Source organism: Salvelinus fontinalis, unplaced genomic scaffold (genome assembly GCF_029448725.1).
Source record: "Salvelinus fontinalis isolate EN_2023a unplaced genomic scaffold, ASM2944872v1 scaffold_0075, whole genome shotgun sequence".
Taxonomy (NCBI): domain Eukaryota; kingdom Metazoa; phylum Chordata; class Actinopteri; order Salmoniformes; family Salmonidae; genus Salvelinus; species Salvelinus fontinalis.
In genome coordinates this window covers 177501-195611 of record NW_026600284.1, presented here as the reverse complement: position 1 = coordinate 195611, position 18111 = coordinate 177501, and the positions used below count along the sequence as shown (strand labels likewise).

General features: G+C 43.8%; 1 protein-coding gene across 1 annotated transcript in view; it reads right to left on the bottom strand.

The window, feature by feature from the left end:
• Positions 1 to 1273: 1273 nt before the first annotated feature.
• LOC129842936 (intermembrane lipid transfer protein VPS13C-like) overlaps positions 1274 to 18111 on the bottom strand; it is a 194313-nt gene continuing 177475 nt past the window's right edge. Inside the window, 6 exon segments of the mRNA XM_055911643.1 lie at positions 1274 to 2293; positions 2529 to 2612; positions 3464 to 3587; positions 6170 to 6261; positions 9477 to 9591; positions 17533 to 17656. Coding sequence (XP_055767618.1) covers positions 2192 to 2293; positions 2529 to 2612; positions 3464 to 3587; positions 6170 to 6261; positions 9477 to 9591; positions 17533 to 17656 — 641 coding nt within the window. The 3' untranslated portion in view covers positions 1274 to 2191.

Here is an 18111-nt window from a genome sequence, read left to right as displayed (position 1 = left end):
GTGTTTATAGTGCGTTTCAGTACTCTAGACTGACGTAGGACTGACGTGTGTTTATAGTGCGTTTCAGTACTCTAGACTGACGTAGGACTGTTTCACGTGTGTTTATAGTGCGTTTCAGTACTCTAGACTGACGTAGGACTGTTTCACGTGTGTTTATAGTGCGTTTCAGTACTCTAGACTGACGTAGGACTGTTTCACGTGTGTATATAGTGTGTTTCAGTTCTCTAGACTGACGTAGGACTGTTTCACGTGTGTATATAGTGTGTTTCAGTACTCTAGACTGACGTAGGACTGTTTCACGTCTGTTTATAGTGCGTTTCAGTACTCTAGACTGACGTAGGACTGACGTGTGTTTATAGTGCGTTTCAGTACTCTAGACTGACGTAGGACTGTGTCACGTGTGTTTATAGTGCGTTTCAGTACTCTAGACTGACGTAGGACTGTTTCACGTGTGTTTATAGTGCGTTTCAGTACTCTAGACTGACGTAGGACTGACGTGTGTTTATAGTGCGTTTCAGTACTCTAGACTGACGTAGGACTGTTTGACTGGACTGCTTTGAACACGGCAGGACGTCCGAGCTGTGAAACCTCAGGGTCGTAAAAGAAGCGTTAGGCTGTCGCTTCTCATTCGTCATTCACGTTTGATACGCTGGTAAAAACACACGGTCTTTATGAGTCACACACACACAGCTACTGTTAACTGTTACACGGCATGCATCCTAAATGGCACCCTATTCCCTATGTAGTGCACTACATTTGACCAGGGCCCATAGGGAAATAGTGTGCGATTTGGGACGTAGTGTGTAATACTGTAACTCTGTACCAATATAACCTCACTCAATTAGCTAGGTCGTTGACTTTCCTCCTGGTATCATACGATATAACCTAACTCAATTAGCTAGGTCGTTGACTCTCCTCCTGGTATCATATGATATAACCTAACTCAATGAGCTAGGTCGTTGACTCTCCTCCTGGTATCATATGATATAACCTAACTCAATTACCTAGGTCGTTGACTCTCCTCCTGGTATCATATGATATAACCTAACTCAATTAGCTAGGTCGTTGACTTTCCTCCTGGTATCATATGATATAACCTAACTCAATTAGCTAGGTCGTTGACTCTCCTCCTGGTATCATATGATATAACCTAACTCAATTAGCTAGGTCGTTGACTCTCCTCCTGGTATCATATGATATAACCTAACTCAATTAGCTAGGTCGATAACTCTCCTCGTTATTATAGAATAGCTAAATATGCACAGAGACAATGTATATTTAAAAGATTTAATGTTTGTATTTGATGATTTATTTGTTCCACCAAGGTTAGCAGGATAGATTAGGGCAGAATATGCTCATACGCTGTTGGTTGTATAGATGACAGCAACATATATGAAATGTAATGTCGCGTAGTTTTCAGTACACTGGTCATTAGTCTTCACTGGTCAACACAGCCTATACTGTAGATTCCTACAGTACATCACTTTACATAAACTAACAGTTTTACAAAATTAACCCCCCCATTTCAAGATAATATTAATCTATGTCCGTAAAATGATTGTTAATCAAAAGGGAAAATTTAAAGAGTTAAGTGTATATTTCCTCCAAACAAGATAAACCTATAGAAACAATGAATAACTGACTTTTCAATACCATTGTCCATATAAATCCACTCTTGTTTGTATACAGCAGTCAGGTCAACTATCATTGACCCCTTTAAATCAGACATCTGTAAACACGACAAAGAAAAGCAAAAACAAAAAACACATTTTATAGATCCTTCATCTCATTTCTACATATGTTTTTTTTATTGATTCTGTAGTCATTGATTCTGGAGGGAATTGTGTAAACCAAAAAGCACAACATTCCTATCATTGATGCAGATATTATCAAAATGATTTCATAACAGTCAAATGATCCGATTTTTTCTCTTCTCCATAAGGCAGCAGTGACTCATTAGTAAACAGGACTGTAAACACTAATGCATGGCTTTCCTTTAGTGCAAATGTGTGTTGGGCTGGGCAGTACTGTAGCAGGAACAGTGGTGACATTCTGGGTGGTGGTGACCTACTGAGTAGCGTTTACGTCAGGCTGGGTAACCATGACATCATTCTGGTTAATCAGGACTTCATGCTGGGCAGCGGTGACATCATTCTGAGCAGCGGTGACATCGTTCTGGTCGGTGATGACATCAACACTTGTCTCCCGGTTTGAGAAAGCGCTGTGATTTTTGCTTCACCATCCGATGCTGCCTCTGGGCCGACTGCGCCTGCTCTATGGCCTCACACAGTTTCTACAGGAGGAGGAGGAGAGGCCGTCAGGTACTGTGAGTCCAACACACACACACACACACACAGACAGACAGACAGACAGACAGACAGACAGACAGACAGACAGACAGACAGACAGAGACAGACAGAGACAGACAGAGACAGACAGAGACAGACAGAGACAGACAGAGACAGACAGAGACAGACAGAGACAGACAGAGACAGACAGAGACAGACGAAAAGGTGTATTATTGGGACCTGGGCGGTTGCAGGGTACTTGAGGTGCAGCACTCTCATGGGTTCCTGTCCATCTCTTTTCTGGAACGTAAACTTGTTCTGTTCCTGCCGTCAAACAAAGATATTCAGTCCATTACAAGACTTGTTCTGTTCCTGCCGTCAAACAAAGATATTCAGTCCATTACAAGACTTGTTCTGTTCCTGCTGTCAAACAAAGATATTCAGCCCATTACAAGACTTGTTCTGTTCCTGCCGTCAAACAAAGATATTCAGTCCAATACTTGTTCTGTTCCTGCTGTCAAACAAAGATATTCAGCCCATTACAAGACTTGTTCTGTTCCTGCCGTCAAACAAAGATATTCAGTCCATTACGAGACTTGTTCTGTTCCTGCCGTCAAACAAAGATATTCAGTCCATTACAAGACTTGTTCTGTTCCTGCCGTCAAACAAAGATATTCAGTCCATTACAAGACTTGTTCTGTTCCTGCCGTCAAACAAAGATATTCAGCCCATTACAAGACTTGTTCTGTTCCTGCCGTCAAACAAAGATATTCAGTCCATTACAAGATTGTTCTGTTCCTGCTGTCAAACAAAGATATTCAGTCCAAGACTTGTTCTGTTCCTGCCGTCAAACAAAGATATTCAGTCCATTACAAGACTTGTTCTGTTCCTGCCGTCAGACAAAGATATTCAGTCCATTACAAGACTTGTTCTGTTCCTGCCGTCAAACAAAGATATTCAGTCCATTACAAGATTGTTCTGTTCCTGCTGTCAAACAAAGATATTCAGTCCAAGACTTGTTCTGTTCCTGCCGTCAAACAAAGATATTCAGTCCATTACAAGACTTAAGGAGATAAGGATGCAAGTAAGTAACTAAGTGAGTGAATTTGAAATAGGTTCTGACTGGACCTAAGGATGCTATTTAATGCGTCTGGTAAAAATGTCTGAAGCCAGACCTTGCAGTAGATCATCAGGTCCCCTCCTTCCACGTACGGAGGCCTGGAGAAATGCTCAAACAGACACTCCCACTCTTTGTTGAAGTGTCCCACAAAATCCACCTCCTTCACACACATCACTCTCCTGTAAGAAAAGAGGAGATGTGGCGGGGCCTACGAGTTAGGACGTGATAACGGGTAAAAATACATGACAGCCTCAATATTACAATAATAGGACTTCATCGACAGTAACGGTAATTCATACGCAATAAATGCAGGAGTGTTTAATGAATACATACATACTGTAGATATACTCTATATAGTAGTATATATCTACATACCGTACCAGTCAAAAGTCTGGAGACACCTACTCATTCTAGTACATGTTTTACTATGTTCTACATTGTAGAATTTTATTGAAGACATCAAAACTATGAAATAACACATATGGAATCATGTAGCAACCAAAACAATGTTAAATCTAAATATATTTGAGATTCTTCAAAGTAGCCACCCTCTGCCTTGATGATAGCTTTGCACACTCTTGACATTCTCTCAACCAGCTTCATGAGGTAGTCACCTGGAATGTTTCAATTATCAGGTGTGCCTTGTTAAAAGTACATTTGTGGAATTTCTTTCCTTCTTAATGCGTTTGAGCCAATCAGCTGTGTTGTGACAAGGTAGGGGTGGTATACAGAAGATATCCCTATTTGGTAAAAGACCAAGTCCATATTATGACAAGAACAGCTCAAATAAGCAAAGAGAAACGACAGTCCATCATTACTTTAAGACATGAGGCTCAGTCAATACGGAACATTTCAAGAACTTTGAAAGTTTCTTCAAGTGCAGTCACAAAACCCATCAAGCACTATGATGAATCTGGCTCTCATGAGGACCGCCACAGGAAAGGAAGACCCAGAGTTACCTCTGCTGCAGAGGATAAGTTCATTAAAGTTAACTGCACCTCAGATTGCAGCCCAAATAAATGCTTAACAGAGTTCAAGTAACAGACACATCTCAACATCAACTGTTCAGAGGACACTGCGTGAATCAGGCCTTCATGGTCGATTTATTTGCTGCAAAGAAACCACTACTAAAGGACAATGGACATTAGACCGGTGGAAATCTGTCCTTTGGTCTGATGAGTCCAAATTTGAGATTTTTGGTTCCAACTGCCATGTCTTTATGAGATGCAGAGTAGGTGAACGGATGATCTCCGCATGTGTGGTTCCCACCGTGAAGCATGGAGGAGTGATGGTGTGGGGGTACTCTTCTGGTAACACTGTCAGTGATTTATTTAGAATTCAAGGCACACTTAACCAGCATGGCTACCACAGCATTCTGCATAAACACACCTTCCCATCTGGTTTGCGCTTAGTGGAACTATCATTTTTTTTTTCAACAGGACAATGACCCAACACACCTCCAGGCTGTGTAAGGGCTATTTGACCAAGAAGGAGAGTGATGGAGTGCTGCATCAGATGACCTGGCCTCCACAATCACCAGACCTCAACCCAATTGAGATGGTTTGGGATGAGTTGGACCCCAGAGTGAAGGAAAAGCAGCCAACAAGTGCTCAGCATATGTGGGAACTCCTTCAAGACTGTTGGAAAAGCATTCCAGGTGAAGCTGGTTGAGAGAATGCCAAGAGTGTGCAAAGCTGCCATCAAGGCAAAGGGGGGCTATTTTGAATAATCTCAAATCTCAAATATATTTAGATTTGTTTAACACTTTTTTGGTTACTACATGATTCCATATGTGTTATTTCACAGTTTTGATGTCTTCACTAATATTCTGCAATGTAGAAAATAGTAAAAATAAAGAAAAACCCTGGAATGAGTGGGTGTGTCCAAACTTCTGACCGGTACTGTAGGTATACACGCAGTGCATTCAGAAAGTATTCAGACCCCTTTCCCTTTTTCCCACATTTTGTTACATTACAGCCTGATTCTAAAATGGATTAAATGCATTTTTCCCCTCATCAATCTAAACACAATACCCCATAATGACATCACAATACCCCATAATAACATCACAATACCCAATGACAAAGAGAAAAAAGGTTTTTACAAAATGTTGCTAATGTATTACAAATTAAAAACTGAAATACCCTATTTACCTAAATATTCAGACCCTTTGCTATGAGACTCGAAATTGATCTCAGGTGCATCCTGTTTCCATTGATCATCCTTGAGATGTTTCTACAACTTCATTGGAGGCCACCTGTGGTCAATTAAATTGATTGGACGATATGAGGTGTGTGCCTTTCCAAATCATGTCCAATCAATTTCATTTACCACAGGTGGAGTCCAATCAAGTTGTAGAAACATCTCAAGGATGATCAATGGAAACAGGATGAACCTGAGCTCAAATTTCGAGTCTCATAGCAAAGGGTCTGAATACTTATGTAAATAAAAGGTATTTATATTTTTTATTTGTAATAAATTTGCAAAAATGTCTAAACTTGTTTTCAATTTGTCATTATGGGGTATTGTGTTTATATTAATGAGAATTTGTATTTATTTAAATCCATTTTAGAATAAGGCTGTAAAGTAACTCAAAAGTGGAAAAAAGTCAAAGGGTCTGAATACTTTCCTTTAAATGCACAATTAGTTAAAAGACCTTTTCAGGTAAAGCGCCTTCTCAAACCAGTATCCCCAATATACAAACACAAAAGGTCTACCCTGAGGCACGAGTCAAGTTGAACTGAAGTCTTCCACAATGTACCTGTTGGTCACTATAACGTTGGTCTTCCTGTGTCCAGGGTACAAACAGTGTTGTCTGAAGATCTCTCCTTCCAGCTGCTTGATCTCTGACCTCTGAAGGAGCAGTGTCCATGTGTGGAAACATACAAATACATTAGCTGTGTTCGAATACACATACTAACTTACTGTATACTACATACTTAAAAATGAGTATATACTACTAGTTCGCTTTAGTATACTGTAAACTGAACGGTATCGTTTCCCGGAAGTTGATGCTGTTGCTATGCAACCTCTTGCTAGCATAACAAATGACTAGCTAAACATTTTTACGATTTCGGGGGTGTGTTTGTAAATTTAAAAAATCTGGAGTGCCATGGTGCACTCTGGGCCTTCGTCAAATCCAGAGCGTGGACAGATTGTCCGTTTGTAAAACTGAGAGCGCTTCGCTCTAGGGAGCATTCAGAGCATTCAAGCACCCAAGCTAACTGGCTAACGTCGGCTAGCTACTTAGAGAACACCTCACTCTGACCATTAAGCACCCAAGCTAACTGGCTAACGTAGGCTAGCTACTTAGAGAACACCCCACTCTGACCATTAAGCACCCAAGCTAACTGGCTAACGTCGGCTAGCTACTTAGAGAACACCTCACTCTGACCATTAAGCACCCAAGCTAACTGGCTAACGTAGGCTAGCTACTTAGAGAACACCTCACTCTGACCATTAAGCACCCAAGCTAACTGGCTAACGTAGGCTAGCTACTTAGAGAACACCTCACTCTGACCATTAAGCACCCAAGCTAACTGGCTAACGTCGGCTAGCTACTTAGAGAACACCTCACTCTGACCATTAAGCACCCAAGCTAACTGGCTAACGTAGGCTAGCTACTTAGAGAACACCTCACTCTGACCATTAAGCACCCAAGCTAACTGGCTAACGTCGGCTAGCTACTTAGAGAACACCTCACTCTGACCATTAAGCACCCAAACTAACTGGCTAACGTAGGCTAGCTACTTAGAGAACACCTCACTCTGACCATTAAGCACCCAAGCTAACTGGCTAACGTCGGCTAGCTACTTAGAGAACACCTCACTCTGACCATTATACTCGTCCTAGCAGAGCCGGTTAGGCTGTTTTTATATTATCCAGAGCCTTGGAGACTAACTGTGTTCCCGGTAACAATTTAATTGATCTTTTTTTTTTTTTTGCTGACGTTTATTGACAACGGCCATATTCAACGGGTGTTGAGCGTTTTGTAAATTCATCAGTTATTCTGCGCGAGAAATCGGGAATAGATAGCCAGAGTTAACAATGTCTTATTGAAATGCACAACGACTAAACCACTTAGCTAAGAGTGATGTGAATAGTCAAGTCAATAAACGTTGGGTAGTTAGTTAGTTAGCAGATGTATTGGTAGCCAACTAACGTTAGGTAACTAGCTAACATGCCGGTACATACTGCAGTAATGCTATGCGGTTCGTAAGGACAGCGTAGCTAACAAATTGTCAGCCAACGTAACGTGTAACTTATTTGAAAAGTCATTACTTTATTAAATTGCTCAACATTTTCTTAACATTTGTTCTAATTAGTTAAAGCAATGAATTTGTCTCTGCTCTCCTCGGCTCTATATTTTCCTGCCATTTTCTTCAAACCTGAAAACGTTGTGAAGCCACGCCCATTTTCTGAAGAATTGCATTATGGGTCCTAAAAGCACGGATATAGTGTACTCTGCATGTACACTTCGTATTTAGGCGAATTTAGTACGACATCCGGGAACTTTTGGCATACTAACTATATCCGTACTACGACCAACGAACATACTATATACTCAATTCAGTCACAAATAATACGGTTAGTTCGGTGAGTATGACTATTCGAACACAGATTATATCTTCATTTGTAAAGATTATGTTGTAGCTAAAACTTCCCTTTTCTAAGCAAACTTTATTACCGTAAACCAGCAAATCATTGCAATGGATTTTCCACATGTAATTAAGTGAATGTTTATATAGTTTTATTAGATTTCAGGTTGAAAGTGACATCACACACACAATAGAACATAGTGAACGTATTGACCAATAGAAATAAACCATTTACCCGTCACATTAGCATACATTCACATAGTTTAAGGCAGTCAGACTAACTACATCTAGAGAGTTATGTTGAATATGTTGGAAAATAATGACAAAGTATCTAACAAATATAACATTAATTTGCTTCTTTGAACAATAAGCCAGTTTCTAAATAATTTAGCATACGGTTATAGTAACTCATACACACACTAATGTAAGAGTAGAGCATCAATATATCATTATGAGTGCAATACTGTATATACAGATACGAAAGCAATGATTTACAAGGTGACGCTATGAACCTTTTATAAAAAATATTGCAAACTTCTGCTGAAGTGTCGTTACTAGTCAAAAAACAACAAAATGACTACATTTCTTTAGTAAAATATTATTTTCAATCATTTTTTTGTTTTGTTATATAGGGTAATATATAAAGGCTGGAAAAAATCATCTGCATATATTATATAGCAGGCTAAATCGTTTCATTTCCTAATTCTGGTAAATATGAAATAAAATTGCAAAAAAGATTTTATTTGGCAAAAGTAATAGAAAAGACCTGACTTAAAAACAAGACTGAGGTATTGTACGGACGGAGATGTTTTCCCCTTTTGGCATGCAAAACAATTCAGTGTTCAGCCAAGAAACCTGCATTAAGAGTCATGAAATCAGCAACACATTTACAAACCAGATATAGAAAGGAGATTGAACCTTGACACAGATATAGAGCTTCACCTATGTGTGCGTCAACATTTCAACGATCAAGACATTTTTAACTCCTCATCAACTGGCCGTTGATAGAACTGAGATAATTGTCCATTGATTACTGGCAATTGAATTACATCATGTAGAGAACATACACCACCCCATAATCAACCTCGACCCCTTCTATTCCTCATCATGCTGCATGAAGGAGAGAGCGAGAGAAACACACAAAAGGACAGGGAGGAAATTAGAAGTGGAAAAGAAAGACCGACACTTCGCGGCCAGCGGTGTCAAAGAGAAAGACATGAATGTTTCATTTCTGTAAAGATAAAAGATTAAACTCATTGGTTTCAAGATTACACTTTCAGATTGACTCAGTCGTTGTTACGGACATGTAATACACTGTATAAGGAAAAATTTAAGAAATATATAATTTAGAATAGAAAAGTGCAGGAAGGGAAAAAGCACTAGTTGTTATATGGCCTCCTTTTCTCCAACCTGGACAAGTCTACCTCCAGCCATGGGTGTTTTAGTGTTCTTCTAAGGTGGGTTGCTAACCTGGAATAGGTCGTAACCCTTGGCGTCCTCCTGGTCGTAAGGTCGGATGATTCCGTCCTCTCGGATCAGTCTGACCGGCCTCAGCTTGGTCACTTCCTCTGTCGACTCTGCCACCCTGCCAATCACAACGCGCCGTCAGATCTCACAGAGCCAATCGGAACGCACCGTCAGAGATCTCACAGAGCCAATCGGAACGCACCGTCAGAGATCTCACAGAGCCAATCGCAACCCCACCATCCAGAAGGGTTTCATGAATCAAGAGCAAGAACTAGTTTGCTTTCTGACCCAAACTCATAACAAAACTGCTATGCGATGTCTTCCCAATGAGCCAGACACAGTAACAGATTAGGACACCATTACAGCAAAACAATCAACACTAGCAGAATCCTGCTTCTGAAAGAAATCACTAACTTATAAACCGTTCAGCCCAAAAGGGGGGAGGCGACCGGTGCATGAGTATGTATGCGTGTGTGTGTGTGTGTGTATGTGTGTGTGTGTGTGTGTGTTCCAGTATCTCACCTTTCGTTATCTCTAGTGTGAAAGCATGGAACAATAATTTCATCAGGTTATCAGGAATTAATTAAGTGATTAATATGCTTTTGTGAAGGATAATGAATGACGTGGTGAATGGACAGAAGTACTATGTGATGGAGGAGGGGGGGGGGGTCTGTGTTTTGGCATCTCAGAGCAACTGGGGAATTAGGAATGTTTTGGCTCAACATTAGATACCTGAGAGGTGAGAGGGGGAGGGACGGGAGGTTATGAGAAAGCTGGGGGGGGGGGGGGGGGGGGGGTTATGAGAAAGCTGTGTGGGGGGGGGGGGGGGGGGGTTATGAGAAAGCTGTGGGGGGGGTGGGTTATGAGAAAGCTGTGGGGGGGGGGTCTGTGTTTTGGCATCTCAGAGCAACTGGGGAATTAGGAATGTTTTGGCTCAACATTAGATACCTGAGAGGTGAGAGGGGGAGGGACGGGAGGTTATGAGAAAGCTGGGGGGGGGTTATGAGAAAGCTGGGGGGGGGGGGGGGGGTTATGAGAAAGCTGTGTGTGTGTGGGGGGGGGGGGGGGGGGGGGGTTAAAGTTGCAGTAGAGACTGAATGGTCCACTTGGCTGTGTCCTCCAGTCAGAGTGCTGTTGACAGGGTGTCATTTCAGCTCCGTATCAACAATGTAAATTACCCAGCTACATGCTAGCACATTTCCCCCAAAACACCATTCCACTCTGCAATGCATTACATCAGTCTATCAGACCTGGAGCCCCCGGGGCCATCAGTCTATCACAGACCTGGAGCCCCCGGGGCCATCAGACCTGGAGCCCCCGGGGCCATCAGTCTACCACAGACCTGGAGCCCCCGGGGCCATCAGTCTACCACAGACCTGGAGCCCCCGGGGCCATCAGTCTACCACAGACCTGGAGCCCCCGGGGCCATCAGTCTACCACAGACCTGGAGCCCCCGGGGCCATCAGTCTACCACAGACCTGGAGCCCCCGGGGCCATCAGTCCACCACAGACCTGGAGCCCCCGGGGCCATCAGTCTATCAGACCTGGAGCCCCCGGGGCCATCAGTCTACCACAGACCTGGAGCCCCCGGGGCCATCAGTCTACCACAGACCTGGAGCCCCCGGGGCCATCAGTCTACCACAGACCTGGAGCCCCCGGGGCCATCAGTCTATCACAGACCTGGAGCCCCCGGGGCCAATACATCTTGGGTTCCTGACATTATGTGGATATTATGTTGTTTTTGTGTTTGTTTTTTTTGCAACAAAAAACGTTGCCAAACCGCCAATCTTTGCATGGCAGTGGTCGTGCGCTCGTGCAGTCGGCCAATCCCAGAGGAGAGAACAGGTGGGAGGAGGGGCTTGAGTGTAACTTCTATCAGCGGATCTGACAAAGGAAGAGTCTGTGGTGTGTCTGTTTGTCTAACTGCAGTTTGGAATCCAATGTGATGTCGAGTTACTGAGTTACAGAACGACCTGCTGAGAACAGCAGCTCTGATCTTTAAGAGATTTACAGTAACAATCTAGTCTTGCTCACTCTCCCAGCTCTAATCTTTAAGAGCTTTACGGTAACAATCTAGTCTTGCTCACTCTCCCAGCTCTAATCTTTAAGAGATTTACAGTAACAATCTAGTCTTGCTCACTCTCCCAGCTCTAATCTTTAAGAGATTTACAGTAACAATCTAGTGTTGCTCACTCCCAGCTCTAATCTTTAAGAGATTTACAGTAACAATCTAGTCTTGCTCACTCTCCCAGCTCTAATCTTTAAGAGCTTTACAGTAACAATCTAGTCTTGCTCACTCTCCCAGCTCTAATCTTTAAGAGCTTTACAGTAACAATCTAGTGTTGCTCACTCTCCCAGCTCTAATCTTTAAGAGCTTTACAGTAACAATCTAGTCTTGCTCTCTGCCAGCTCTGATCTTTAAGAGCTTTATGGTATCTAGTCTTGCTCTCTCCCAGCTCTGATCTTTAAGAGCTTTATGGTAACAATCTAGTCTTGCTCTCTGCCAGCTCTGATCTTTAAGAGCTTTACAGTATCTAGTGTTGCTCTCTCCCAGGCTGTTCAGTCCTCAGGGATTTAGTCTGGTGGACCTCACGATGCTGCAGCATGGAGCAGAGGGAGGAGTCAGGTCAGAAGCAGTGTTAACAACGATGGAGGTGGGGGGGGGGGGGGTTAAATGTTGAGCGTTAACCAATCATTTCCTTTGAAACAGCATGTTATAATAGCATAATAACTACTTTAACACCATGCAGTCACTTACCTCTCTGACAGACATTCTGATCTATGAGAAAGACAACTAACCCGCCATGCCAGACAAACCCCTCCCCTAGAGTCCCAAGCCCCTCCCCTATAGTCCCAAACCCCTCCCCCAGAGTCCCAAACCCCTCCCAGAGTCCCAAACCCCTCCCAGAGTCCCAAACCCCTCCCAGAGTCCAAAACCCCTCCCAGAGTCCCAAACCCCTCCCAGAGTCCCAAACCCCTCCCCTATAGTCCCAGACCCCTCCCCTATAGTCCCAGACCCCTCCCCTATAGTCCCAGACCCCTCCCATATTGCCCCAAACCCCTCCCCTATGATCCTGGTGTAGGTCACAGCTTTCCCACATCTCACCAAATACTCACTCAACAGAAAGACCAAAATAACATCTCCAAGGAATTAACTTATGAGAAAACAAAATGACAACAGAACAGTTAACAAAATTAGTCAGCTCACATAATTATAATGTACAGAACATAAAGCACCAAACATGGTTATGACTGGCAGACAGAGACAAACATGGTTATGACTGGCAGACAGAGAGAAACATGGTTATGACTGGCAGACAGAGAGAAACATGGTTATGACTGGCAGACAGAGAGAAACATGGTTATGACTGGCAGACAGAGAGAAACATGGTTATGACTGGCAGACAGAGAGAAACATGGTTATGACTGGCAGACAGAGAGAAACATGGTTATGACTGGCAGACAGAAACATGGTTATGACTGGCAGACAGAGAGAAACATGGTTATGACTGGCAGACAGAGAGAAACATGGTTATGACTGGCAGACAGAGAGAAACATGGTTATGACTGGCAGACAGAGAGAAACATGGTTATGACTGGCAGACAGAGACAAACATGGTTATGACTGGCAGACAGAGAGAAACATGGTTATGACTGGCAGACAGACACAAACATGGTTATGACTGGCAGACAGAGAGAAACATGGTTATGACTGGCAGACAGAGACAAACATGGTTATGACTGGCAGACAGAGAGAAACATGGTTATGACTGGCAGACAGAGACACACATGGCGTTACACAATACCACATTAAACAAAGCATTCCAAATAAAATCACAATAACCTCTGTAGTGTCCCGTGTCTCTCTACTAACCTCTGTAGTGTCCCGTGTCTCTCTACTAACCTCTGTAGTGTCCCGTGTCTCTCTACTAACCTCTGTAGTGTCATGTGTCTCTCTACTAACCTCTGTAGTGTCCCGTGTCTCTCTACTAACCTCTGTAGTGTCCCGTGTCTCTCTACTAACCTCTGTAGTGTCCCGTGTCTCTCTACTAACCTCTGTAGTGTCCCGTGTCTCTCTACTAACCTCTGTAGTGTCCTGTGTCTCTCTACTAACCTCTGTAGTGTCCTGTGTCTCTCTACTACCTCTGTAGTGTCCTGTATTCGTGTCTACTACCTCTGTAGTGTCCTGTATTCGTCTCTACTAACCTCTGTAGTCTCCTGTGTCTCTCTACTAACCTCTGTAGTGTCCTGTGTCTCTCTACTAACCTCTGTAGTGTCCTGTGTCTCTCTACTAACCTCTGTAGTGTCCTGTATTCGTCTCTACCAACCCCTGTAGTGTCCTGTGTCTCTCTACTAACCTCTGTAGTGTCCCGTGTCTCTCTACTAACCTCTGTAGTGTCCCGTGTCTCTCTACTAACCTCTGTAGTGTCCCGTGTCTCTCTACTAACCTCTGTAGTGTCCCGTGTCTCTCTACTAACCTCTGTAGTGTCCTGTATTCGTCTCTACCAACCCCTGTAGTGTCCTGTGTCTCTCTACTAACCTCTGTAGTGTCCCGTGTCTCTCTACTAACCTCTGTAGTGTCCCGTGTCTCTCTACTAACCTCTGTAGTGTCCCGTGTCTCTCTACTAACCTCTGTAAGTGTCCTGTATTCGTCTCTACCAACCTTTGCAGTGTCCTGTGTCTCTCTACTAACCTCTGTAGTGTCCTGTGTCTCTCTACTAACCTCTGTAGTGTCCTGTATTCGTGTCTACTAACCTCTGTAGTGTCCTGTGTCTCTCTACTAACCTCCGTAGTGTCCCGTCTCTACTAACCTCCGTAGTGTCCTGTGTCTCTCTACTAACCTCTGTAGTGTCCTGTGTCTCTCTACTAACCTCTGTAGTGTCCTGTGTCTCTCTACTAACCTCTGTAGTGTCCTGTGTCTCTCTACTAACCTCTGTAGTGTCCTGTGTCTCTCTACTAACCTCTGTAGTGTCCTGTATTCGTCTCTACTAACCTCTGTAGTGTCCTGTGTCTCTCTACTACCTCTGTAGTGTCCTGTGTCTCTCTACTAACCTCTGTAGTGTCCTGTGTCTCTCTACTAACCTCTGTAGTGTCCTGTGTCTCTCTTCTAACCTCTGTAGTGTCCTGTATTCGTCTCTACTAACCTCTGTAGTGTCCTGTGTCTCTCTACTACCTCTGTAGTGTCCTGTGTCTCTCTACTACCTCTGTAGTGTCCTGTGTCTCTCTACTAACCTCTGTAGTGTCCTGTGTCTCTCTACTACCTATGTAGTGTCCTGTGTCTCTCTACTACCTCTGTAGTGTCCTGTGTCTCTCTACTACCTATGTAGTGTCCTGTGTCTCTCTACTAACCTCTGTAGTGTCCTGTGTCTCTCTACTACCGCTGTAGTGTCCTGTGTTTCTCTACTACCTCTGTAGTGTCCTGTGTTTCTCTACTACCTCTGTAGTGTCCTGTGTCTCTCTACTAACCTCTGTAGTGTCCTGTATTCGTGTCTACTACCTCTGTAGTGTCCTGTATTCGTGTCTACTACCTCTGTAGTGTCCTGTATTCGTCTCTACTAACCTCTGTAGTGTCCTGTGTCTCTCTACTACCTCTGTAGTGTCCTGTATTCGTGTCTACTACCTCTGTAGTGTCCTGTGTCTCTCTACTAACCTCTGTAGTGTCCTGTGTCTCTCTACTACCTCTGTAGTGTCCTGTGTCTCTCTACTACCTCTGTAGTGTCCTGTGTCTCTCTACTACCTCTGTAGTGTCCTGTGTCTCTCTACTACCTCTGTAGTGTCCTGTGTCTCTCTACTAACCTCTGTAGTGTCCTGTGTCTCTCTACTACCTCTGTAGTGTCCTGTGTTTCTCTACTACCTCTGTAGTGTCCTGTGTTTCTCTACTACCTCTGTAGTGTCCTGTGTCTCTCTACTAACCTCTGTAGTGTCCTGTATTCGTGTCTACTACCTCTGTAGTGTCCTGTATTCGTGTCTACTACCTCTGTAGTGTAGTGTATTTGTCTCTACTAACCTCTGTAGTGTCCTGTGTCTCTCTACTACCTCTGTAGTGTCCTGTATTCGTGTCTACTACCTCTGCAGTGTCCTGTGTCTCTCTACTAACCTCTGTAGTGTCCTGTGTCTCTCTACTACCTCTGTAGTGTCCTGTGTCTCTCTACTACCTCTGTAGTGTCCTGTGTCTCTCTACTACCTCTGTAGTGTCCTGTGTCTCTCTACTAACCTCTGTAGTGTCCTGTGTCTCTCTACTACCTCTGTAGTGTCCTGTGTTTCTCTACTACCTCTGTAGTGTCCTGTGTTTCTCTACTACCTCTGTAGTGTCCTGTGTCTCTCTACTAACCTCTGTAGTGTCCTGTATTCGTGTCTACTACCTCTGTAGTGTCCTGTATTCGTGTCTACTACCTCTGTAGTGTAGTGTATTTGTCTCTACTAACCTCTGTAGTGTCCTGTGTCTCTCTACTACCTCTGTAGTGTCCTGTATTCGTGTCTACTACCTCTGTAGTGTCCTGTGTCTCTCTACTAACCTCTGTAGTGTCCTGTGTCTCTCTACTACCTCTGTAGTGTCCTGTGTCTCTCTACTACCTCTGTAGTGTCCTGTGTCTCTCTACTAACCTCTGTAGTGTCCTGTGTCTCTCTACTACCTCTGTAGTGTCCTGTGTTTCTCTACTACCTCTGTAGTGTCCTGTGTTTCTCTACTACCTCTGTAGTGTCCTGTGTCTCTCTACTAACCTCTGTAGTGTCCTGTATTCGTGTCTACTACCTCTGTAGTGTCCTGTATTCGTGTCTACTACCTCTGTAGTGTAGTGTATTTGTCTCTACTAACCCCTGTAGTGTCCTGTGTCTCTCTACTACCTCTGTAGTGTCCTGTATTCGTGTCTACTACCTCTGTAGTGTCCTGTGTCTCTCTACTAACCTCTGTAGTGTCCTGTGTCTCTCTACTACCTCTGTAGTGTCCTGTATTCGTCTCTACTAACCTCTGTAGTCTCCTGTGTCTCTCTACTAACCTCTGTAGTGTCCTGTGTCTCTCTACTAACCTCTGTAGTGTCCTGTGTCTCTCTACTAACCTCTGTAGTGTCCTGTATTCGTCTCTACCAACCCCTGTAGTGTCCTGTGTCTCTCTACTAACCTCTGTAGTGTCCCGTGTCTCTCTACTAACCTCTGTAGTGTCCCGTGTCTCTCTACTAACCTCTGTAGTGTCCCGTGTCTCTCTACTAACCTCTGTAGTGTCCTGTATTCGTCTCTACCAACCCCTGTAGTGTCCTGTGTCTCTCTACTAACCTCTGTAGTGTCCTGTGTCTCTCTACTAACCTCTGTAGTGTCCCGTGTCTCTCTACTAACCTCTGTAGTGTCCCGTGTCTCTCTACTAACCTCTGTAAGTGTCCTGTATTCGTCTCTACCAACCTTTGCAGTGTCCTGTGTCTCTCTACTAACCTCTGTAGTGTCCTGTATTCGTCTCTACTAACCTCTGTAGTGTCCTGTATTCGTGTCTACTAACCTCTGTAGTGTCCTGTGTCTCTCTACTAACCTCTGTAGTGTCCTGTGTCTCTCTACTAACCTCTGTAGTGTCCTGTGTCTCTCTACTAACCTCTGTAGTGTCCTGTATTCGTGTCTACTAACCTCTGTAGTGTCCTGTGTCTCTCTACTAACCTCCGTAGTGTCCCGTCTCTACTAACCTCCGTAGTGTCCTGTGTCTCTCTACTAACCTCTGTAGTGTCCTGTGTCTCTCTACTAACCTCTGTAGTGTCCTGTGTCTCTCTACTAACCTCTGTAGTGTCCTGTGTCTCTCTACTAACCTCTGTAGTGTCCTGTGTCTCTCTACTAACCTCTGTAGTGTCCTGTATTCGTATCTACTAACCTCTGTAGTGTCCTGTGTCTCTCTACTACCTCTGTAGTGTCCTGTATTCGTGTCTACTACCTCTGTAGTGTCCTGTATTCGTCTCTACTAACCTCTGTAGTGTCCAGTGTCTCTCTACTAACCTCTGTAGTGTCCCGTGTCTCTCTACTAACCTCTGTAGTGTCCTGTATTCGTGTCTACTACCTCTGTAGTGTCCTGTGTCTCTCTACTAACCTCTGTATGCCGTGGAAGGTGCTGGAGGCCATGTCTACGATGCCCCCTGTCGGCCTGGCCACCACCCCCACCAGACCCTTCCCTATGCCCTTGAAGAACCCTGCCGCGCCCTCCTTCTTGGCCCCTGAGGGGGGGGGGGGGGGGCGATAGAGAGACAGAGAATAAAACAAGAGTTAGACCTCTGGTTTAGAAAAGGTTAACACACAAAGCCACCTACACTGGAAATATAGTAATGACAAGTTCGAAATACGCTGAGTGGACAAAACATTAAGAACAGTAAAAATGTGATCAATACATGTGGATGATCGTGTTCCTGTAGTGTTTGTAAACACCCTGGTAGGTTGATTAATAACCCGAACCAGATTACAGGCGCTGGTTACAGTGAGAAGCTTCCTCTTGTAAAACACCCTGGTAGGTTAATAACCTGAACCAGATTACAGGCGCTGGTTACAGTGAGAAGCTTCCCACACACTATCAAGCATTTCACACATATTATTTAGCTACTGACTGTTAGCACTTGGCGGCCTATAGCAGCCACAACACTTCAATAACACTTGACATAAGATCTTCTCTAAGCAT